Source organism: Melanaphis sacchari, unplaced genomic scaffold (assembly GCF_002803265.2).
Source record: "Melanaphis sacchari strain LSU unplaced genomic scaffold, SCAv2.0 Contig85_pilon_pilon, whole genome shotgun sequence".
Lineage (NCBI taxonomy): Eukaryota > Metazoa > Arthropoda > Insecta > Hemiptera > Aphididae > Melanaphis > Melanaphis sacchari.
Window position 1 is genome coordinate 355,969 of NW_020271605.1, and position 21,793 is coordinate 377,761.

The following is a 21,793-nucleotide window of genomic DNA, read 5'->3' on the forward strand; positions in this document are numbered from 1 at the left end:
ACGCTTATACAATATAATATTATACGATTTATACAAAATACGCTTCATACCAAAATAAAGTTCTCAAACAATATTAACCAAGCAAATATTTAACTGCACCGATTTGTTGATCGGTAACGACTGTAACCTTTACAAAAATTAAAGTAAAAATCTAAAAACTTCTAAGACATAACATATTTGTTCATCGTAACCTTAATAAATAAAATAAATCCTTGTTTCCTAGTAAAATTTAAAAGGTGTAAATGACTTGATACAATTCCTATTTCTTATTGTCTTTTCTTACAGGTATCGGGTAGGATCTTTGTGTAAATGGCTAAATAATCAATTTTCAATGAAGGAGGTTTTTTTTTGCAGCCCCATCTATAAGGATCATTACTTATTATTCCATAAAGAAAATTAGTCAATTGTTACGTAAAAATAAGTAGGTTAAGATTGGTATGTTATTTACTTTTGTAAAAGTGTACCATTTTCCAATTTTTGAAAATATTTATCAATTAGGAAATAAAGAGTAAAAATTTCAGTGTACCTGGGTCTTATACTATATATATTTTTCATTGCCAATCGATTTTTTATTTTTTATTTACGCTCGTGGCGGTAATCCCTATATTTATAATTTATCTGCGAGTATACCAATAACCATATATTTTTAATTATATTTCCGAATAAGTATGGGTACATTGCTTTTTGATGATTAAATGTACACATATTTTATATAGTTATTTATAATTTTATTACAAATGATACTCTACCTCAACGAATCATATTTCTTTTTTTATCATGTCGCAGCAGTCGATTATAATATACTATTTAGAATACGAGTATACATTATACACCGTGGTGAATAAACATGAATTACCATACTCACGTGCTAAAATAAACCATTGATGTTATGCCATTTAGTTTATTACCATTCGATAATAGTACACATATTATTAGGCCTTCTAACATGATAATTGACTTCAATAATGGCACATAAAAATAATAACAAATCCTTGAGTTTTTTACAAATAAAATAGTATCAAAATATTATCCAAAAACTTCACATATTACATTTTATAAGCACAGATTTTTATTATTGTTCTCGTGATTATTATATGAATTATGAAGTTGTAAAAATTAAATTCTTCTGTCAGAAATTATTTTCCAATAACGCATTACCGGATCTATATTATTTATATATATATATCCTAGTAGAAATTATTGTAGGTAATTGGACAAGTAAATAAGTTTTGAATACATAATTATTACAAACAAAAAATTACTAGTACAAAATATGAATGTTCTCACACTTATTAGTTATTTAATATTAACTATTCCATGAAAGCATTAATATTAAGACGAAATATCAAAATAAAATAAAATTATAATTAATATAATAGCATATTGCCAAATTAAATTGTTAATTGTTAAAATAGATAATGTATTATTTGATTATCAAATATAATATACATTTAAGAATTATTTTTCTAGACTATATTTTTTTTATTAACATAACGTTTTTCATTCGTATTTTACACAAATAGTTTGGTATAAAAAGATATATATTTTTATAATTAGTATCTATTAGCAGTAGACGATTAGTAATATTAGGGCTGTAATTTGAATTCTCTATTAAAACCTTGAAAAGTTACATCTAAAATATTAAAAATATAATGATTGGACAAAACTAAATATTTATTTATAAGTACTAGCTAAATTGTGCATATACAAACGGAATTAATAATACATTTTTGTAGTACCCCACTAGTTGCTATACATACATCAATTTAATAATAATTGTGTTTATAAAAGCACAGTGTCCATACAATCAGTAAATCAAATACGCAAGTATAAATATCTAAAATTGTTTGCTTTAAGTATTGCATCATAGCTGGATATAATATTTGAAAAGAGTATATTATGATAACTATGAACTGTGGTTATTATAGAGTTATCATTTATCACCATCCGGACCCGTAAAACGTTCGTTCAAATTTATAATGGCTATAACCATTTTTAGCTCAAAATTGTTTATTTTTTTTGAATTTTTTTTATGTAAATTAACTATGTAAAGTTTTAAATACATTTTTCATAAAAAAAAAGAAAATTATATTTGATATTTTCCCAAAACTAAGAAATCATAGATGGTATAATATAATATATATCATGGTCGGCATATAGGGCAACATTTTTAGAATACTAAAAGTTACTGTCAAGAAGATTGCGTTTGTATTTGTGGGTGTGAAGGCGTATCTGCGTTAATGTATTACTTTCATTGACAGAGGATGCAGATTCGTGAGTTAAATGTGTTAACACATATACGCGTTCAGTATGGAATAAAATTGTACGTAATATAATTATATTGTAATAGTTGTTACTTGTTGGTAAATTAACTTTGAAGAGAAAATAATTTTAAACGTCACCGACAAACTGATCAATCGTCCATCCAAATTTTTTACACTTCACTTTTTTAAATTTAGTACTTTTCACTATCTTTTGTTCTTGATAACAGCAATATTTCATAAACAGAGGCACGGAGAAATATTTAAGAATATATTATCTATGTGTATTTTATATAATATTATTATGCATAGATCGTGACTTTGTAATACCATTCACATAATAGTCGGTCAGTCGTTGTTACAATTATTTTCAGTTTATATAAGCATGTGCAATCATATCTCATATTTCCAATCTTATATTATTAAGATTTTAAAACAGATAAATTAATTTACTTAATTACTTTAATATTTTTTCTAACAATATTAATAATGGCTACACATCTATACACCTTACATCATAAATTATAAATAACTCAAAACATCTGATCTAAGCCAAAACAAGTCGGAATTACTATTCGTATAAAGAGTATTGAATTTTGCTGACTATGTATAACCTTGTAATTATTTATTAGATAACATATTATAATATATTAATTAGACTTTAATTGTATAGTTTTTACTAGTAAAATTTAATATATTGAACTTTTATAATATTTATAAACGATTTAATTTGAGATTTGTTTATATTTAAGAATAAAAATAACTCAAGCAATATTCGTGTTTAATTTATATTTTGGATAGACTATACATTTATATTTTTTCAATGATCAGTTGAGTTCATTACTAGTAAATTGTAATATAGGTTTGTTAAACATATATCCTTCTCCACGCAAATATTTTGCATTAACTTTAGGCTGGCCATGTGTCCCGTTTAAAACGGGATTGTCTCTTTTTTGATCATCATGTCCCGTTCTCCCGACTAATTATTTATCCCGTTTTAAAAAAAATTGTATCGATTTAATCTCGTTATTTCCATATTTTTTGTAAAAAAAAACATCAATGTATTAGAAAAATATAAAACAATTTTAATAAGAGCAACATATTATAATTATTATTAAGGCTAAGATTTTGATACAAAGACATCTTTTTTTTTTTTTGGTGTTTCAAAACGTTGGTTCGTAAGTATAAAATGTGTTTTGGGTGATACTAATTATTTTTAAGTTATTTTTTTTTCATCTTTTTGCATTTTTTGACTAAATCAATCTTAAATGCATTTTTGAGTATTTTTTTGATGATTTTCTTAATTTTTTAGAGCATTTTTTACAATTTGATCATAAAATGAACTAAAATTGTTACGGTTTACAAGAGACTTTCGACAAACTGCAAACGGTACGAATAATAAATTATATAACACAAGATATTTTTTGAAATTTTTTAGGGAATTTAAATCCCAGTCTTAATTATTATTTATTATTTATTATTTTATTATTTTAATAAATTGTAATTTAAATGTAATTGAAAAAAAATAAAAAATTGTTTATCCCTTTTTTATTTCAATAAAAATGGTCACCCCAATCAACTCCTAATTGATGAAGACTTTCTAGAATTAAATTGGCTATTATTTCTTTTTCTATCATATTAGATGTTGGGACAAATTGTAAACATTTTCAGTAAAAGTCAATGTGTTTAGTACAATATATCTAACGCATGATAATTAATAATACTTATTCAATTTCTGAAATCTAGTGAAGGCATATTTGTAGACAAAATTGATGAAACTGAGTCTAATGAATGAAAATTTGAAAAAGATAAATGTAACTATGATGTATCTAGGAAAATTTAAAAAAAGAATGAATTTTAGGTTGTTTTTTTCGACCACATTTACTTGAAGTCTTGAAAAAAATAATAATAATAATGTTAGTATTTAAAATACTATACTTTATGCAAGAACAAAATACAATACATTTTTTGTATAATTATATTTATTTATTATGAATGAAGAAATAAAATCGACACTCATTAATCGAAATTTAAAACTATAATTATAAAACAAAACGTATTAAAACTATTCTCGATTTAAGTGATTTAACTTTGGTCTTTAATCAATATTTAATTGAATCGTTTATTTCGTACCGTAAATATTTTAATTTGAACACAACAATTTCATATTAATAAAGGATATATGCATTTATAAACTAAATATACAAAAAATATTAAATAAAGTTAACATACTAAAATATTTAAAGTACAATTTATATAATTATAACACCTAAATAATAACCAAGAAACTTAATCATGTTTCATTACCATTTAATTAGAAAAGAAATGTACTAGAATATCAATACTCAAGTATTAAAACACTTACAATTTTACTTTTAAGTTTTAATTTATAAGTATTTAGAACACTATTAATAATACAATATGTCGATGTATATATTGTTTAATATATTTATTCACAGTTATATAATGACATCGTGTTGTCTAATTTACCAATAATAAAATATGTACTAGGGAGTAGGGAAGAGTAAATCAAGTGTACTAAGAATTTAAGAATATAAAAAAATTAAATCATAAAATTTACTTACCTTTTAAATTAATATTGCAGGACTACCTGTAAGTACGATCCTACGAAATAATATTATCACGAGTTATGACACTCTGATCAGAGTGAACAAGAGAAAAAGAATAAAATTATAAATTAAAATAATATTTCGATGACGCCTGTATGTCACTACAAAAATAGACACACACGAGTTATAGACCACAACACAAGGACAATTAACTGATAATTATTAAAAATATTTAATGTCTACACAGAAATAGTTTTTATATTAATGAAAAAACGCCTATTTTGAAACTGAATTTATTTTTGTTCTTGGGGGGGGGGGGGGGGATTTATTTCGACTCCCATTTGTACACCACTGTTTTACCACTGTTATTACGACTAGTAATGATTAATATTATTAAAATATTTATGTAACTTAGATTCTGAGTGGAGTGATAAATGTGTTGGTTTTACAAATTACAAATATGTGTATTCAAATTTGAATTAAATTAAACGATATTTAAGCGGTTTTAATTATCTTATTGTAATTTTAAAATATTATTAGTGGATCTTGAAACTTTCGATTTATATTATTATATTTTACATACACAATGACATTTTCAAGTACCATGTTTTCGGCAAAAAATGATAAAATCTGCTGTGTCACTTATTCACTAATATTAAAATAAATTACTTTGATAGCAATTTAAATATATCATAAAATATATAATATAGTAGATACCTGATTATAGGCTGATTGTCTTCACCCTGATTCGTTTTTCGTATACAATAATTTATCATCGAATTGAAATTTAACAGATATATTACACTGGGTTTACTCAATGAGCAGTTAGAACAAAGCGATCTTCCCGATTTTTTTTTAATATTCAGTTAAAGAATTACATTTTTTACAAAATGTTATATGTGTGTAATCCAAAATGCTAAATTGTATGAAAATAATATTTTAGTTGTAAGTTGTAATGTTATATAAATATGATAATATGTAGTATTTTATATCAAAAAATATAACTATAATTATTGGTACATAATATCATAATAATCTATCATTTTAGTTATAATTTTATAAAATTATGTATGTATAAATGTATAATAATGTAATATTATTTCTATAAAATAAGTTTATTACAAATATATAGTATAAAGTATAAAGGTGAATGTACATTGTACACACTATATATAAATTATATTATTACGCCTAGTCGTGACATAAGTTCCGTCCCTTAAAGCAATAGGTATATATTTAATAAATAAAACAAAAATAAAATCTGATATTAATTTATTCTTTATTAATTTATTAACTAAAAAAAAATACTACTATTTAAAATGTACACCATTTATTTTACATTTGCATACTTCTTTAAATGATCTGACAACTCGTCTACTACTGCATGAAGCCCTGTTTTAACGGCATCAGGCAGCTGATTTTACCTAATCAACTTTTAGTGATTTGATATTTCAACGAATTTTAAAGCAGGCCTTCTCTCTGTTTTTTCTATATCTATTATATTCCATAATATGCAGTCTAAAAATATTTTAGTTCTAGACTTCCTGAGGACCAATCTTGAGGAGCTGTGAAAAATTCGATGAATTGATATCCAATTATCACTTTTTCAATACGTTTGTACTCATTTAATACGTTAAAAATAAACATTCTAACCAGAAATAGTAAATACAATACTTAGTTAAAATTATATTTAAAAACAAAGTCATTAGTGTTATCGTAAAATATTTATAGAACACTGATAAATAGAGACAAAATTCATGGCACAACTAGGTATTATAATATCCTTCCTAATTTTAATAATATTATAACACTAATTTCATTCAATTTAAAATTTACTTATCCAATGAGTTTTATTTTGTATACCTACCTATTTAATATATTTATAATTGATATCCATTTCATAATGAAAATGTGAATAAACTAATTTTAAAAGCTAGTAGGTATATACTCATACAAGATAGCGCTTTTTAACTAAATTCAATTCAATAGGTTAATTAGGTTAGTATTTAATATTCAGAGAAGCTATTTCTTTTAGTTTTAAACAACAACACTTATTATGAAGGTCAGTGACACAAGTTAAATAAAAAATATTTTTTGTATTTGTTTTATAAATTTTTTCAAAAACACTGAAATAAAAATATCAATTAAATTTGTTTTTTTTAATAATAAATGAGTATCTTAAAATCTTTAAACAAAAATATAAATTCTATATCATTTTTCACTAAATAAATTTTATCAATAACACTACTTATATGCAGTTACAAATTTATAATTATACTTTTTTTTTTTTTTGTAAATCCCTAACTATTTTGTTTATAAAATCTCACTTAGTTTATAACTTACTAAATGAGTTTCTTAAATTGTGTTAAATTGTATCTGATAAACTATATACTTGTATATTATATAGCTTGTATTTCACGGTAAAAAATCCTTAATTATTGCATTTTGATTACTCTGTAGAACTAAAGTCAACATGCAATTCAAGCACTTACATTTTTCCAAGTCCTACAAAATCAACGATAAACCTGTTATTATTTCTCATTAAATTCATTACGGTTCACCATTTGTGAACTGCAAAAGGTATTATTTTTATTTAATCACTCGATTAATCCGAGTTGAGCTTTATGCCATACCTACATAATATACAGACCATGTGTGATAAACCTGGTATAGGTGTGGTTATATCATTCACAAACAAATAGGTAGTAATATACGTATTATATTCGAATGATGCACTAATTTTTAATTTTTGTTAAATTCGTGTTAACATAGTTGTATCATGGTAAAAAAGTGGAATATTATAAATAGATAATTGAATATCTACTTCATATTGAGTTTAACTTTCAAAATAAACTATACAAATTTGAAATTTTGTACTCCAAAATGTACTCAATAAAGCAACAAATTCACAGTACATAAAATTCTTCCAATTTATATATTTTTTTCACTTCCAATGAATTAAAACAATATAGGTACATATTAACTAAAAAAAAAATAACTATATTTTTATTTTTATTTTTTTTTTTGTGAAATTATTATGATAAAAAATTTAAATTAAATTATTGCTTTTACTAAAATTATAGATATAATTATATATACACACACTTATAAACATAATAAGTTTTTAATAACTAATTAACTGATATAACTGAATAATTTCTATCACTATTAAATGCATGTAAAAACAATAAACGATTATGATTGCTAATGTACTTTTCGTAGATTCAATATACTTGTATAATAGACGTCATAACATTACCTATGTCCTATATATTTCATTTATGAGTGCAGTATAATATTATAATACTATTATTAGCATTTAGTTTCTATTCATTGTTCATTAATATTTAAATGAGAACCTTGTTAAATATTAGAAAAGACTGTCTACATTTTATTTATTTGGCTTTTACATTGAGTTTAAGTTATTAATTTGCTATAACAACTACTCATAAAAATATTACTCAAAGCCAATTCTACTCACAGTAAGTTATAAATATAAATTTATACGGTGCAGATGTATTGTCTATCTTCACTTGAATAACTATCACTGAGATTCTATTATGAAATTATTATATGTTTATACGTACGTTAAATTTTAAAAGCAAATACATCGGTGCTTGGTAAAAACCAAAAAGAAAATTTTATCCTGACAAAATAAGTTTTATCATATTTGATCCATATTATAATATTTAAAAATTAAGTGCTCCACTTCGAATAATAATTGATAAGATTCCTACCGATGTAGAGAGACGAGAAAAATAATGTTTGCCAACAATGGTACAATATTATTGTCTTCAATGTAATATATTTACTTTAACAGTAAAATATTTATTAGATATTAGAACAAACAAGTTGAAAATGAACGCATTTACGAGTATATTATATAGTCTGTTCAATAATATTATGCATTTATACACGTATTGTATTATAATATGATTGATGAATATAGTTTAAAACTTAATACTAATCTATAAGCAATATGCGTGCTATTAAAGTACAATTTCTCAAAAAATCTACTATTTTTATTTTAAAATTATTTTTCATTTCACCAAGCCCTCTTTTATTTTTGTTTGGACTTGTATTTATAATATGTGTATACATTATACATAAAACATATTATAGTAAACGATACTCAATTATCGGAGGTCGTATTATGTCCATGTATTCAAATTTAACGCAATTAGATCATTGGAAGAGTTAGTAAAGGTGATTTAGAGGCCAAGCAATACAAGACTTAGTCACATTATGTGTAATACAAGGGCCGTAGAATTCAACCTGTTTATTATTTTTGTTATTACTTTTAGTAATCGCTCAGTTCATGACTTTTAAAAATAACTTTACAACTATTATATATAATAACATATTAATTCATCATGCATTGGCGTTATTATTATAATTATATAATTAATATACGATTTATCAACCTTTTCTATTCTTTATAGTCATATCATGTTTTACTTTAACTTGTTAAACTTCCAAATCTAGAACAAGACAAACTATAATATTGTTAATTATTACATTTTAGTCCTATTGTAAATGTGTATTCCAATACATTATAATTTTAATTTAAACAAACATTATCATTTAACCTAATTTACTGTTTATTAAAAGTATATTTTTATATTTCATAAAATTAAAAATATTATAAAGATTGTGTTTATGTATTCTGGTTAACTTCGTCTCATTGAACTATTTGAACTTAACTAATAACAATAATTTCTGCTGAAATATATCATTGTCCATCGGGTTATCAAGTTTGTCATACAACATTATTTAAGAAAAAATAATAATAAGTGCTATGCAGCAGTAACTAGGCCTACCTTAGTACCTTATGAAACAAAGATGTAGGTCAAGCCGCGCAGCTGATGCGAGCGAAATCTAACGAATGAAAATTAAGACGTTCTTTAAAATATCGTCGACAAATCTGCTATGTAATGTACTCACTTTTTCTACATACTTATGATGATGTAATGTAATCCAACATCACAAAATATTCATAGATCATTTTTGTGAAAGAACATCATTTAATATTTAAGGGTAAAAAAGAATCCCTTTAATAAAATAATATAAAAAACGATTTACGATAACAATAACAATGTCAATGTTAAATAATACAAGAAGTGAATAAATACATGATGTATAACATTGAAAAAACTGTACTTTGTTTAATAGAGGATACAAAGACGACAACCATAATACGTTATATAAATGATAATTCGAAAAAAAAATAATTCGTTTTTTTATATCGTTTAGATTATATTTTTAAATATTAGTTCAGTTTAATAAATAGTTTTAGTTGTATATATTGACATACTATGAATACCGTAATGTTTATATTAGTGCCAACGGAACATTCTAAACCTTCTTACCTATACGTACCTATAAATCGCGACTACATAATAATATCCAGATGAACCAGACTTCCTTGACGGAACAACACAATTATAATTCATTAAATTAAAAAAAAAAAAATGATCATACTGTATGGTATAATATATTATTTAATAAATAAAAATATAGTTACAAGGTTATTCACTCTTTCTATTTTGTATGCTATTTAATTGTTTATTAAAAATATATAAACATTAAACACCCAAACCATATGAAATGCATTTATGAAGTAACAATTAAAAATGAAATGAAAATGAAATTTAAGCTTAAAATAAAAATAAAATACTTATTATTGGTCAAGGATTACATTTCAAATAATTATCAAATGAGAAAATGAAAGATACTATATAGAATAATTATTTTACTAATCATGTTTTGTTAGGTAAATTTATAACGTAAATTATAACTTAATTTAACAATTTGTTAATTTTATTGAAAGTAATTAATGAAAATTCTAAAAAATATAAAATTTAATTTAATGTGCAAAAAAACTATTAGATAAATAATTTAAAAAATGTTTGATGTATAATATGGTTATAATATTATAACAAATCATATCAAAACATCAATAGGACAATAAGTACTTTAGTTGTTAACAAAATTTAAGTATATTTTCAATTTTTAAATATTTTATAACAAATACGTATAATAACTTCAGAATTATTATACATTTAATTATTATTTATTATACAGTTTACCATTGTTTTTATGAGTATTTGATTATATAAGTATTGTTGTTTATATTACATTTCATCAAAGTTTGGATGTTATGAGTTATGACATACTTTTATATAACACAATTAACTACTTAACATTATAGTAAGTAAAAACTAATAATATTTTATTAGTAAATTGGTAACATTATAAAGACAAGGTTTTACTTTTAATGATAATAAAAGTAAAAATATAACTAGCCAAGCCAACTCATTCCCATATTTTCCTTTAATAATGTATTTATATTTTATAAAAATAATGATTATTGAGTATTTTAATTTTTAAGTATACTTAAAGACATATTTTTAAATACTTACATTTAATGCAATTTAAAGAGTATATTGTATACATTTTTACGAACAATTTTTTTTCAAAATGGTATTATATATATAAATAAAAATCCGAACCATTAATGTTTCTGAATTTTTAAACTTAAATGATAATTTAAAAATGATCGTCTATGATATTAGGTTTAAGATTAGATAATATGGGTTGTGATTATTTAAAAGTTTCTTGTAATTTATTATTTAATAATATTGATCTATAAAAATTTTATTATTTGTAAAAAATTTTAAGTATAATAAATGCTAAACTAAATATATTAATATTTTAATTAATCATGATATCTTCAATACATTAAGTTAATAGCTCAGAAACTATACGTCCAAACATCAATTTACATTCTCCTAAATTTTCAAAAAAATTAACAATATAAAAAGTAGTTCTTGTCTGAAAAAATGCATTGCCATAAAATAGGTATTCTTTAAATAGTATTAACGTCAATATATTTAAAAATTAAGTCCTATATCCATATTAAAAAATAAAAATCCCAAAAATCATAATTTGAATCAATTCATTATTATAAACGATAAATAGTAGATGAACGTTGCCACTGACCGTGCTTGATGAATCTCCCTGTATAGCAGTATTTTTTTATTGAACAGTTTTATTTAAGCTGCACCAAAACCATAAAGTATGTTACTACAGCACCTAGAACCTGAAAAGCAAATAATTTCAATAAATTATAATTTGTACAATATTATTATATTATTTCAATTCACAAAGTAAACAAAATTTGTTAATAAACAAAAAATATAAGCTCGAAAGGTAAATAATAAAGTAAGTAAGTAATAAATTTGTCTTACTGATGCAAATAAATCCAATGAAACATTGAAAAATTTTGCCCCGGACACAATTAAAGGCTTTTGACACTGTTGGCACACTATTTGTACGAATGTTTTAGCTTCTTCAGATCCATCGTACCACTGGCAACCGTAAGCCGCTTCCATTACTGATGAACTCTAAAAATAATTAAAATATATACAAAAACCTAAATGTCATTGAGATGTGTATATATTGTAAATATAAAGTATAATAGCCAATAGACGTATTAATAGATACATGATTATTACACAATTTTGAAAATCTAAATTCTCCCATTCTACTCAATGTATTAAAAATGTAGCTAATAATTAAGAAAAATAGCAATATCATCTTAAACGTATACTAACTTCTTCAATGAGTTCATTTCCATGTATACAAAACATAAATATTTGAGCAAAAGAATACATCAAGTATCCAATGGTAGAAAACGCAAACACATTAACTCCGTTAATCTGTTAAAAATGTTATAAATGAATAATAAATGTGATATCATGTGAAAAAATTATTTTTTATAATCGATTACTAATGTATTACATACAAATATGTCGTCTACTATTGATATTAAGATTTTGTTGATATGTATTAAAATTTTTAAATAATTTCAAGTTGATATCAAAAATGTTATAATGAAACAAACATAATAATGGTAATATAATTACAATAGTCAATGGATAAGCAAAATATTTTTAACCGTTTAAAACATTAACTGAGACTTAAGATAAACCAGTTTAGAAAAATTAATACACTAATATTTTATCGAATAGTATAAACTATATAATTTGAATATCTAGCAAGATAATTTTATGAGAAATTTGGACAAACCTTGGTTGCTTGATATGCGAGAATAGTGAGAATGACAGTGCTCACCAACATGTGAAACAGAAGAGCCGAACCATAGCAATCAGTAATTAAACTCACGTATCTATAAATACAAATTAATACATTTTAAATTGTTTAACGCTTTCAACAAACATCACTAGTTAAATATTCATACTTGACAATATGTTTATGTCGCTCTACCCAGTATTTAATTGCTGATCGAACAAGTACTTCTTGATTACTAGTTAAGTTATTTGGTCCTTTTCTATTTGGTTCAGTTTCTCCTTTTGTTCCATACTCGGTAATCTCATTCGCGTAGGACCCATTGTAATCTATTTTTAATTTTTTAATTTATCTTTAATTTACTTGGTTATTAAAAAAAAAAAACAATATGATTATCGGTTTATTTTTTATATGTTTATTTAACTTGAAATAAAAACACATTTAAATATATTAAAAACTTTTATTTCTCTACAAAATAACTGTTGTAAAACTGTCCTAAAAACAGTACCCAGATATTTTCCAGAGTGACTGTTTTCCCAAAAGATCGTTTTAATAAATCATACAATCAATAAAGAAGTTTAAAAAACAACAGAGATTTTTAATTTTTAATTTATTTTTTTAAATAAAATTCATGAACATTACGTGAATTTTATATTTGCATATATCTGCGAAATATTCAGTATAGTATGCTTGCATATTAACGTAAAAAAGTCAACTTTTAAATACGATGTTTGTTTCTCAGTATAATGAATTTAAATACAATTTTTTTTTGTATATTTTTACATTTGTTAAATTTTGAGATTTATAAGTGAATATTTTAATTACCTATTTAAGTTTAGTTAATTTTTATGTAAGTACTTGTATTTTAACTAAAAGTATCATCTATTACAGCTTTGTTAGGAAAATTATAAATTACATAAATCACTAAAAACCTTTTACGTCTACCGATACTATAGCATAACCGCAGAAGTTTTACATTTTAAAAACTCATAAAGCATTCAATCATTCAATCATAAATAGAAATTTTTAAGATAAATAGTAAAACTTAGTTATTGAAACAAAGTCATAGTAATTTTTTTTTTTTTTTTTTGTCAGAAAGTCTATTGTAAAAAGAAAAACTACCAACTTCAAATTAAACAACATTTAAAATCTAAAAACCAAATTCATACAATTTTTATAACAATAATTTAAAAATAATAGACAATAATACCTATACTAAAAATATATTTTTTTTAATTTTAAAAGCGTATTTGAGTGGAATAAATTCTGAGGCCTGTAATCATAAACATTTTCTATGCATTTAAAAAATTTTACCGACAATTATAATTAATACCCATTACCTAACAAAAAAACATTATTAATTTCATTATGATAATTATAATATAAATAATAAATGAAATAAATTTGTGACTTGTAGTTGCTGTGATTTCTACTTCTAGATTAAATAAAAATAATTATTATTAAAATATTATTTACACATTCTACTTTTTCAGTATAAATAATATATTATTTTTTTATCTTAATGATAAAACTTTTGACTGTTTTAAGAACAATTTTGAAGTGTTTGAAAGTTCTAAACGTTTAAATAATACGATTCAATTACCTATAATAAGAATATTAACATTTAACATTTTAATGTATAATGATGTAAGAAATTAAATTAATTACAGTCAATTTAATATGGGTATGAGCATATTTTATTTTATTTATTTTATTCATACAAATATATACATAAGTATGATTATTCATTTTCACGTTGCTTAAAAGTATAAAAATAAACATTATTAACATTATTCTTTTAAAATATTTTAACCATAGGTAACTATTTACTTTATAAGTATTTTATTAAACTCAAGAACCATTAACAGGTATGAATAATAATGATTAAATTATAGTTATTTATTCCATATACCAACTATAAGTACCTACTTTTATATAAAGTCAATACCATATTAATCCACTTATTAAGACAAATACATATTTTGTCTTTAACGTCGTTCAAATTTTCTTTATGCTTAAAATTATATAGTTTTATGAAATGCCTTTGTGTGATGTACACTCTTAGTTCTAATTATTTTGTCTTTACTAATTATTGGTCGTTTATTTAAATATTGATTCATTAAATATAATCTTTAGTACTTTGTTATTTAAATTATTCTAAATTGTTTTTAAAATACAGTGTTTTAATTTTAAATGTAAATTATTAAATGTTAAACTTGAGTCAATTTATCTATATTCTTCACATGAAACTTTTTGAACTGATCGTACAAATTTGGTTAGTATAAAATTCATTTTTTTTTCAATAATTTTGAAGATAATTAATATTTTTATTTTCAATTACGCAACAAATAATTATATTTTCTTTTTTAAAATTTTTACAACATATTGTATATTAGTATATCACTGTTAATTTTTAATAATTCAAAAATTATTAATCGTAGAAACTTGAATCCTTCTACTTTAACTATAATTTTCTATATGGAATGAAACGTTCAAAATATTTAAATTTCTAATTATCACCTATTTAAAGCAATTTTAAATACGTATTAAAAAAAATGAAATTATGATAAAAAACTAAAATAAAATAAAGCCAAAATTTTTTAAAATGTAATACAAGATCCCACACATATGTTTTTTCTCGTAAAAGTTTATAAACATTAAAATAATTCAAGTACAAATTTATTTAAACTTTGGTTTTCAACAAATTTCGTTAAAATCGTGAAAATTAACAAACAAAGTTAAATTTTTTCATTTTTTAGACAGAGTTTGAAAATTTAATTCAAAATCATTCAAAAGTTATTTCTACAAAAAATACAAATATACAATTTTTTTATAGAAATGTCAAGTTAAACTTTAATTTATCATATTTATATAACTTATAGAAAAATAAATTATTATTATAAAATATAATATATTATAATAAAATATAGTTAGAAATTTAAACTGATAGATTGTCTTTTTTCAGAATCATTATTTGTAAATGATCTATGATTTAATTCAAATTCAACTCATAATATTACAGTGACTGTCGACTGACTCAATAACTAACTACACTCGACACCTATAATACAATGGTTTCACTGATTTTTTAAGTGAATTCTTTATTTTTATAAGGTATTCCAAAATAATCATCAGTATAAACTAATATTGTTATTAATATATTATTCGATTTGATAAGCAATAACTTACCGGCACCATTGATTGATTGATTTTTAGCTGAATTGGCACGAAATATTTCAGCAGGATTAGTAACTGCTGAATCGAGAGTAGCACTTATTTCAATCAATGGATTTAAAATCTCTTTTAAATGTTGAAGTTGTTCACATGCATGCACCAGAAATGATGAGAATAAAAGTTCCAATAAATTTGAGTGACTGAGCGTTATGAATATCCAATAAAACTAAATGGAAATTTCACATTTTTTTTAATTACTTTTAGATATTCATTTTTAAAAATTACTGACAATTTAAGAAAAATGTATAGTTTAAGGTATTTAAAAAATAAAAATATTTTTTTTTAGTAAAAAATTGACAACATTTATCAAATTTAACCTTATTCTAAGGTTATTTAACTAAACTAATACTTTTGGGTTTCATGGTTTAAAATGTATTGCATTTCTCGTTTAGTTCATTGATATCTTATTAATTATTACACATCAATCAAACGTCGGTGAAATACTAAATATTTTAATAAATTTATCCAAATAAAAAATAATAGTTAAATCTTTTAAACAATTTTAAAATTGTTTTTAATTAATATTCATATCCTACCCTTTCAACTAATCACCAAGAATATTCATAAATGTTTTATAAATAATATTTTTCTTGCATTTAATTTAATCACATTGAATATACCTGCAATACAAAAGCCACAATATAACCTAATCCGTGACTCGAATTCCAAGGATACCAAGAATGTAACATCAAACGGGGTACTGGAATATACATTGTTTGATTAAATGTTTCAGGATCAGGAACCTTCCATACGCTTTCCCCAAAGAAAGTAATAGTAGTCCAGCTGATTGTTGTGAAAACTGTAACTATTGACACAATAATCAACAGTTGTCGCATTCGAGATAACGACTTTGCGTGAAATCTGAAATGTAAAATGCCACAAAATAAATATTTTATTAGGTAGGTATATAGAAAATTTTACATGTTACTGTATTATTTATATAAATGTTCTAAATTTTTATATTCATATTTATTGTACTATAAGCGTACTGCAATATTGCATAAATCATTTAATTATTTATTTTACCAAACATTTATAAATATAATTCTCTTTAAATATAGAATATTAAAAATAATATTGAAGTAATCATTATTGTATTAAAATATTATTAAGTCGATACCTATTAAAAATTTATTAATTTTGGGGTCAAGTTAGGTTATAAAATTTATGTTATATTACATTAATAAGATTTTTATGGCATTTAAAGAAGAATTGTCTTTTTTTGATATTTATTTTTTTTAAATAACCTTAATTTTTACTTTAAATGTATTATTAATCAGATGATTTGTTTAAACATTTTAGCACGCTTAAATCAAAATTTAAACAAGTAGTTTTTGAGTTAATTAATTATATGTATTAGGATAATTATTTTAATAGTTATGTTATAATTTTGTATATCTAGAAAAGCTTTTCCTGCTAATTTCTAATAAATAAATAATAATCCTTAATAAGGAATTGTAATTGATGTAGGTACCTACTGATAATACTCAAATATTTTTTTACCTGTTTACGTTTTTACAATGAAAATCAAAATTTTTTAAATTGTCTGAGAAAGTTTTTATTTGAAAAAAAAAGTAGCTATTGAAATTTGATAATTCAATATTTACTTAAGATTGTAAAAATCAAAAGTTGAAAATATGTATGATTCAAGATAAAAATGAAAGTGAGGATTTTTGGTGGAATTACCCAGTATAAAAAATTAGTTTGACATTTAATTTAAATATACCTATATTATCCAACATTATATACACTATTTTAGCTTAATTTTAGTGTTGAAATACTACCTTTAGGTTAGGTTAAAGGATTTAATCGATTTTAATATATTATACTGGATAAATATATGAGTATTTAAAAAAAATGTATAATAATAGTTTTGATGTATTTGAAACTAAAATTTAATTTACTTTGAAAAAAGAACAAATTATTTTATAATATTACGAATATTAAACTTGAACATTTAAGTAAATTGTACATATTATCTATACCAATATTTATTAAATTTTAATAACTGCCGTTTGGATGTAATCGGATATCTCACTTTTTAAATTAATCGAGTAATTTTCATATTTTATAGATAACATTTTATGAGTTACTATATATTATCTATTAATTTATTCTCAATCAAATAACTTATTCCTAATTTAATTTACCTTGAATGAGATTCTGTAAATAAAGGATGAGGAGAGGTGTTGTTCCAAAAACTTAGTGTTCTGTAAAACGACTTGGTACCCGTGCTGAAATACATAAATTTGATCATTGAATGGGTGAAAAACAATGTAGTTACCACGCCAGCAGCTAACTGATCCGAATCGTTGGATTTAGTGACCATAAAAATCACGATAAATAAGAACTGTGAATAAATTATTATTGTGGTAATCCAGCTGTAAATCTTTCTGAACAGCACGGCCAATCCAGAATAATCATCATAGTACTCGGATATGAATAGGCCCGACATTTGTATTAATCGAATATTTGGCCATAGATCTTTTATAAGACCGTCTTTCTTATAACCCATGTCTGAAAAACCCAAAGGAATTGTTAAATAACCAATAAAATAAAATTTCTAACAATACGAAATTGTATTATCTGTGACCCATGTGTTCAAATGTATACTAATGTAAACTAACCGTTGAGTAGAACAAGTACGTAATTTGTTATTTCATTCATAAGTTCAATAAAATCATCACAAAAATTAAAATTAAATCATTTTTCTAAATAGGTTGTTTAATTATAAAAAGCTTTTTTTTATGATATTTAAGCACTTTACATAATCTTTTAATATTAATATATATACAAGCGCTCGAATTACCTATAGACCATAAATGTTTAAAATTATAGAAAGATTATACTAAGCTCAAAGATAAAATAATTTTACTATTACCCATCTATGTTCTATGCTTATTCCTAATCATGAACTAAGAAGATCTTCTTAATTCATGATCCTAATGTAGTAAATGGCTATATAAACGTTTATAATTGCAACTATATAAATGTATTATCTTTATCTATACCTATTAGATAGGTATTTTTAAAATACAATTTTATAAATCTGGCAATGTGTTTTAATTAAATACAAGAAACTTTAGCTTACATTACTATAGTTAATTTTCATAATATATGCATATGCGTAAAAAATATTATTTAATAATTAATAACATAAGTAGTAAAATTTTGTATACAAATAATAAGGGATTACAAATTAGATTAATACAATTAAACTTTCTATCAGTTTTAATCCACAGCATTAATAACTATACAAAATCTATAGATTCCTTAATGTTTAGAATAAAATAGTTATTATATCACAACTAAATATTTTATACAAATTATATGTAATAATATAAATGGTACCTATTTTCAGATATTGTATTGAATTTTGATACTGTGCAATTTATTGTTCAATTAAATAGCTTTAACTTGTGCGTGATAAATATGTTTTTTTTTCAAACACTAAAAATAATTAGTCTTTATTTATGTTTAAGTATGCTTGTTCGTATATGTATATGTAAAACAATTCATTTAAGTATAATCATATCTTGGTAATGCATTTTATAATCACCTGTTTACGTTATGTGTTATATAATATATATTTTATAAATCATCAATGTCATAAATCAATCACTCAATGTACTTTTCAATAGTGTAAGCGAAAGAAAAATAAAATTATCATTTTGCAAGTATCATGTATAAGTTTATATATATTATATTTATATACTGCAATATATACCTTATACCTATCATATATATATATATATATGTATATTATAAAGATATATTACATATATCTTAATAATATAGTTTTAAAATTTACAATATCCATACGTCATTTAGTATTTTAGTGATATAAATTATATGTGTTTAAATTAAAATACGCACAAACAAAATTTTTCGTAAGTGTATAGTTTCATGAATTTAATTTTTGTATCTTAGGTTTTTTAACTTAAGTTATTATAATATATTATAATCATTATTTAAAAGTCATTGAACATAATAAAAATAATACAATATTAAAGTTTCTTTTGAATACACAACACACATGAATCATTTTCAAAACTATACAATACACTTATAACAATTACAAATAAAAAACTATTAATGTTATTTGGAACAGTGACCAGTGTATATAAATTATGTACTTACCTTTCTTTTTATTTCAATATATCAACAACGTATATTTGTGTGTTGAAGTTCTTGAGTTTTGAGTTAAGACTTTCTCCATATACCAACGTAATTAGTTAAGTCTTGATTCCAGATTCTAGAAGAGTCACAATAATACTAAAGTATAAAAGTATAAATGGCATAACATAACTTATATTATGGGGTCATAGAATGGGTGGACTTATTGCCATGACCTACCTAGTAAAAGGATGATACCATTTTAAATATTTAGTAGATTTCTTAGTGACTTTTCCCATATAAAACGTTCGTGTATATATATTAGACTCTTGGCAAACCTATGACTATGGTAATTATAGTTCATAAAACACAGTATTTGGTCACGAAAATCAATAACTTCATAACTTATTTAACATACTACGTTATAATCGTATACAATAATAAGATATATAATGTACATAATAAAAATTAAGCTAAGCATTTTATTAGTCTTATAGTAATTACTAAGAATATTTTAGATTTTTAACTATTGATTTTACAATGACGTATCTATTGGTTTATATTTTTATTTCTTAAAATCGTATTTGGAGCAATAATACAAAAAGTGCCTTTACCCATTACCTCGAACCTTTTTTTCTTCAAAGAGTAACTATAAATATATATATATATATTAAAAGTTGAAAGTAAGTAACTGCTCTGCTATACAATATAAAAATCGAGTTTACCTTGTCATTGAATTGATTACTATGGGGGATGTGTTAAATTTTAAATCAATGATAAATCATACAGAGTACATACAATATACAATTCTGAGCTGAAGTGGTATCTACCAGCCTTTATTACTAATAAATGATAAGTTTATATCATTATGTAAAATATTATTATTTTATTACTTTATTATTTTTTTATATTGCTATAATATTAATTTATATTACTAAAGTAATGCGATAGACGTTAGGTGAGATAAATAGGAAATACTTGAAAAATAGCTTAAAATAAATCTTAATATTTTGAAAATATCATTAGTATGGTAATATGATATATGTAAACATTTCAAGTCATCATAAATATTTTTGAATAATAATAAAATATCTAAAATCTTCATTATCTTTATCTAAACATGCAATTACGTCAACATTGAAAATTTAACCTCAGAAATCGATAAAAAAAAAAGTTTAAAACTTTGACAACATTTTCGAATTTTTATATCATTATGAGATCAATAAATTTACAGAATCTACAAAATCACTCAATTATATGATTAGTTTTAATAAATATGATGATCTTCAACTTATTTCAATTATTGCAGTATTCGAAAAATTATTCTAAACAAAGCACTGTTGGATTAGCATATTATTTCCAATGATAATTAATGCTATATATTATATTGATTCGGTTATAATTTTTTTAATATTCGATAGATTGAATTATTATTTGTGAAAAATGTAATACTTATAGAATTCAATACCAACGTACTTATTCTTTGAATATACTATATAGGTTCATGGTATAAATGGATAA

General features: G+C 22.6%; 1 protein-coding gene across 3 annotated transcripts; it reads right to left on the minus strand.

Annotated features, from left to right (window-relative positions):
- Positions 1 to 11,625: 11,625 nt before the first annotated feature.
- On the minus strand, positions 11,626 to 20,405 carry LOC112602242 (odorant receptor coreceptor). 3 transcript variants are annotated; one of them, XM_025350206.1, is made up of 9 exons: positions 20,297 to 20,405; positions 18,307 to 18,673; positions 16,777 to 17,017; positions 16,112 to 16,322; positions 13,095 to 13,251; positions 12,923 to 13,022; positions 12,448 to 12,552; positions 12,082 to 12,237; positions 11,626 to 11,933 (listed from the first exon to the last, which is right to left on the minus strand). In XM_025350206.1, the coding sequence occupies exons 2-9, from the start codon at positions 18,669 to 18,671 to the stop codon at positions 11,883 to 11,885; spliced, it is 1,386 nt and encodes a 461-aa protein (XP_025205991.1). In that variant the 5' UTR covers positions 18,672 to 18,673; positions 20,297 to 20,405; the 3' UTR covers positions 11,626 to 11,882. The 3 variants fall into 3 exon arrangements, with proteins under 3 accessions (XP_025205991.1, XP_025205994.1, XP_025205992.1); XM_025350209.1 differs by lacking the exon at positions 12,448 to 12,552; XM_025350207.1 differs by lacking the exon at positions 20,297 to 20,405 and having other exon boundaries at positions 18,307 to 18,745.
- Between the last annotated feature and the right edge of the window lie 1,388 nt (positions 20,406 to 21,793).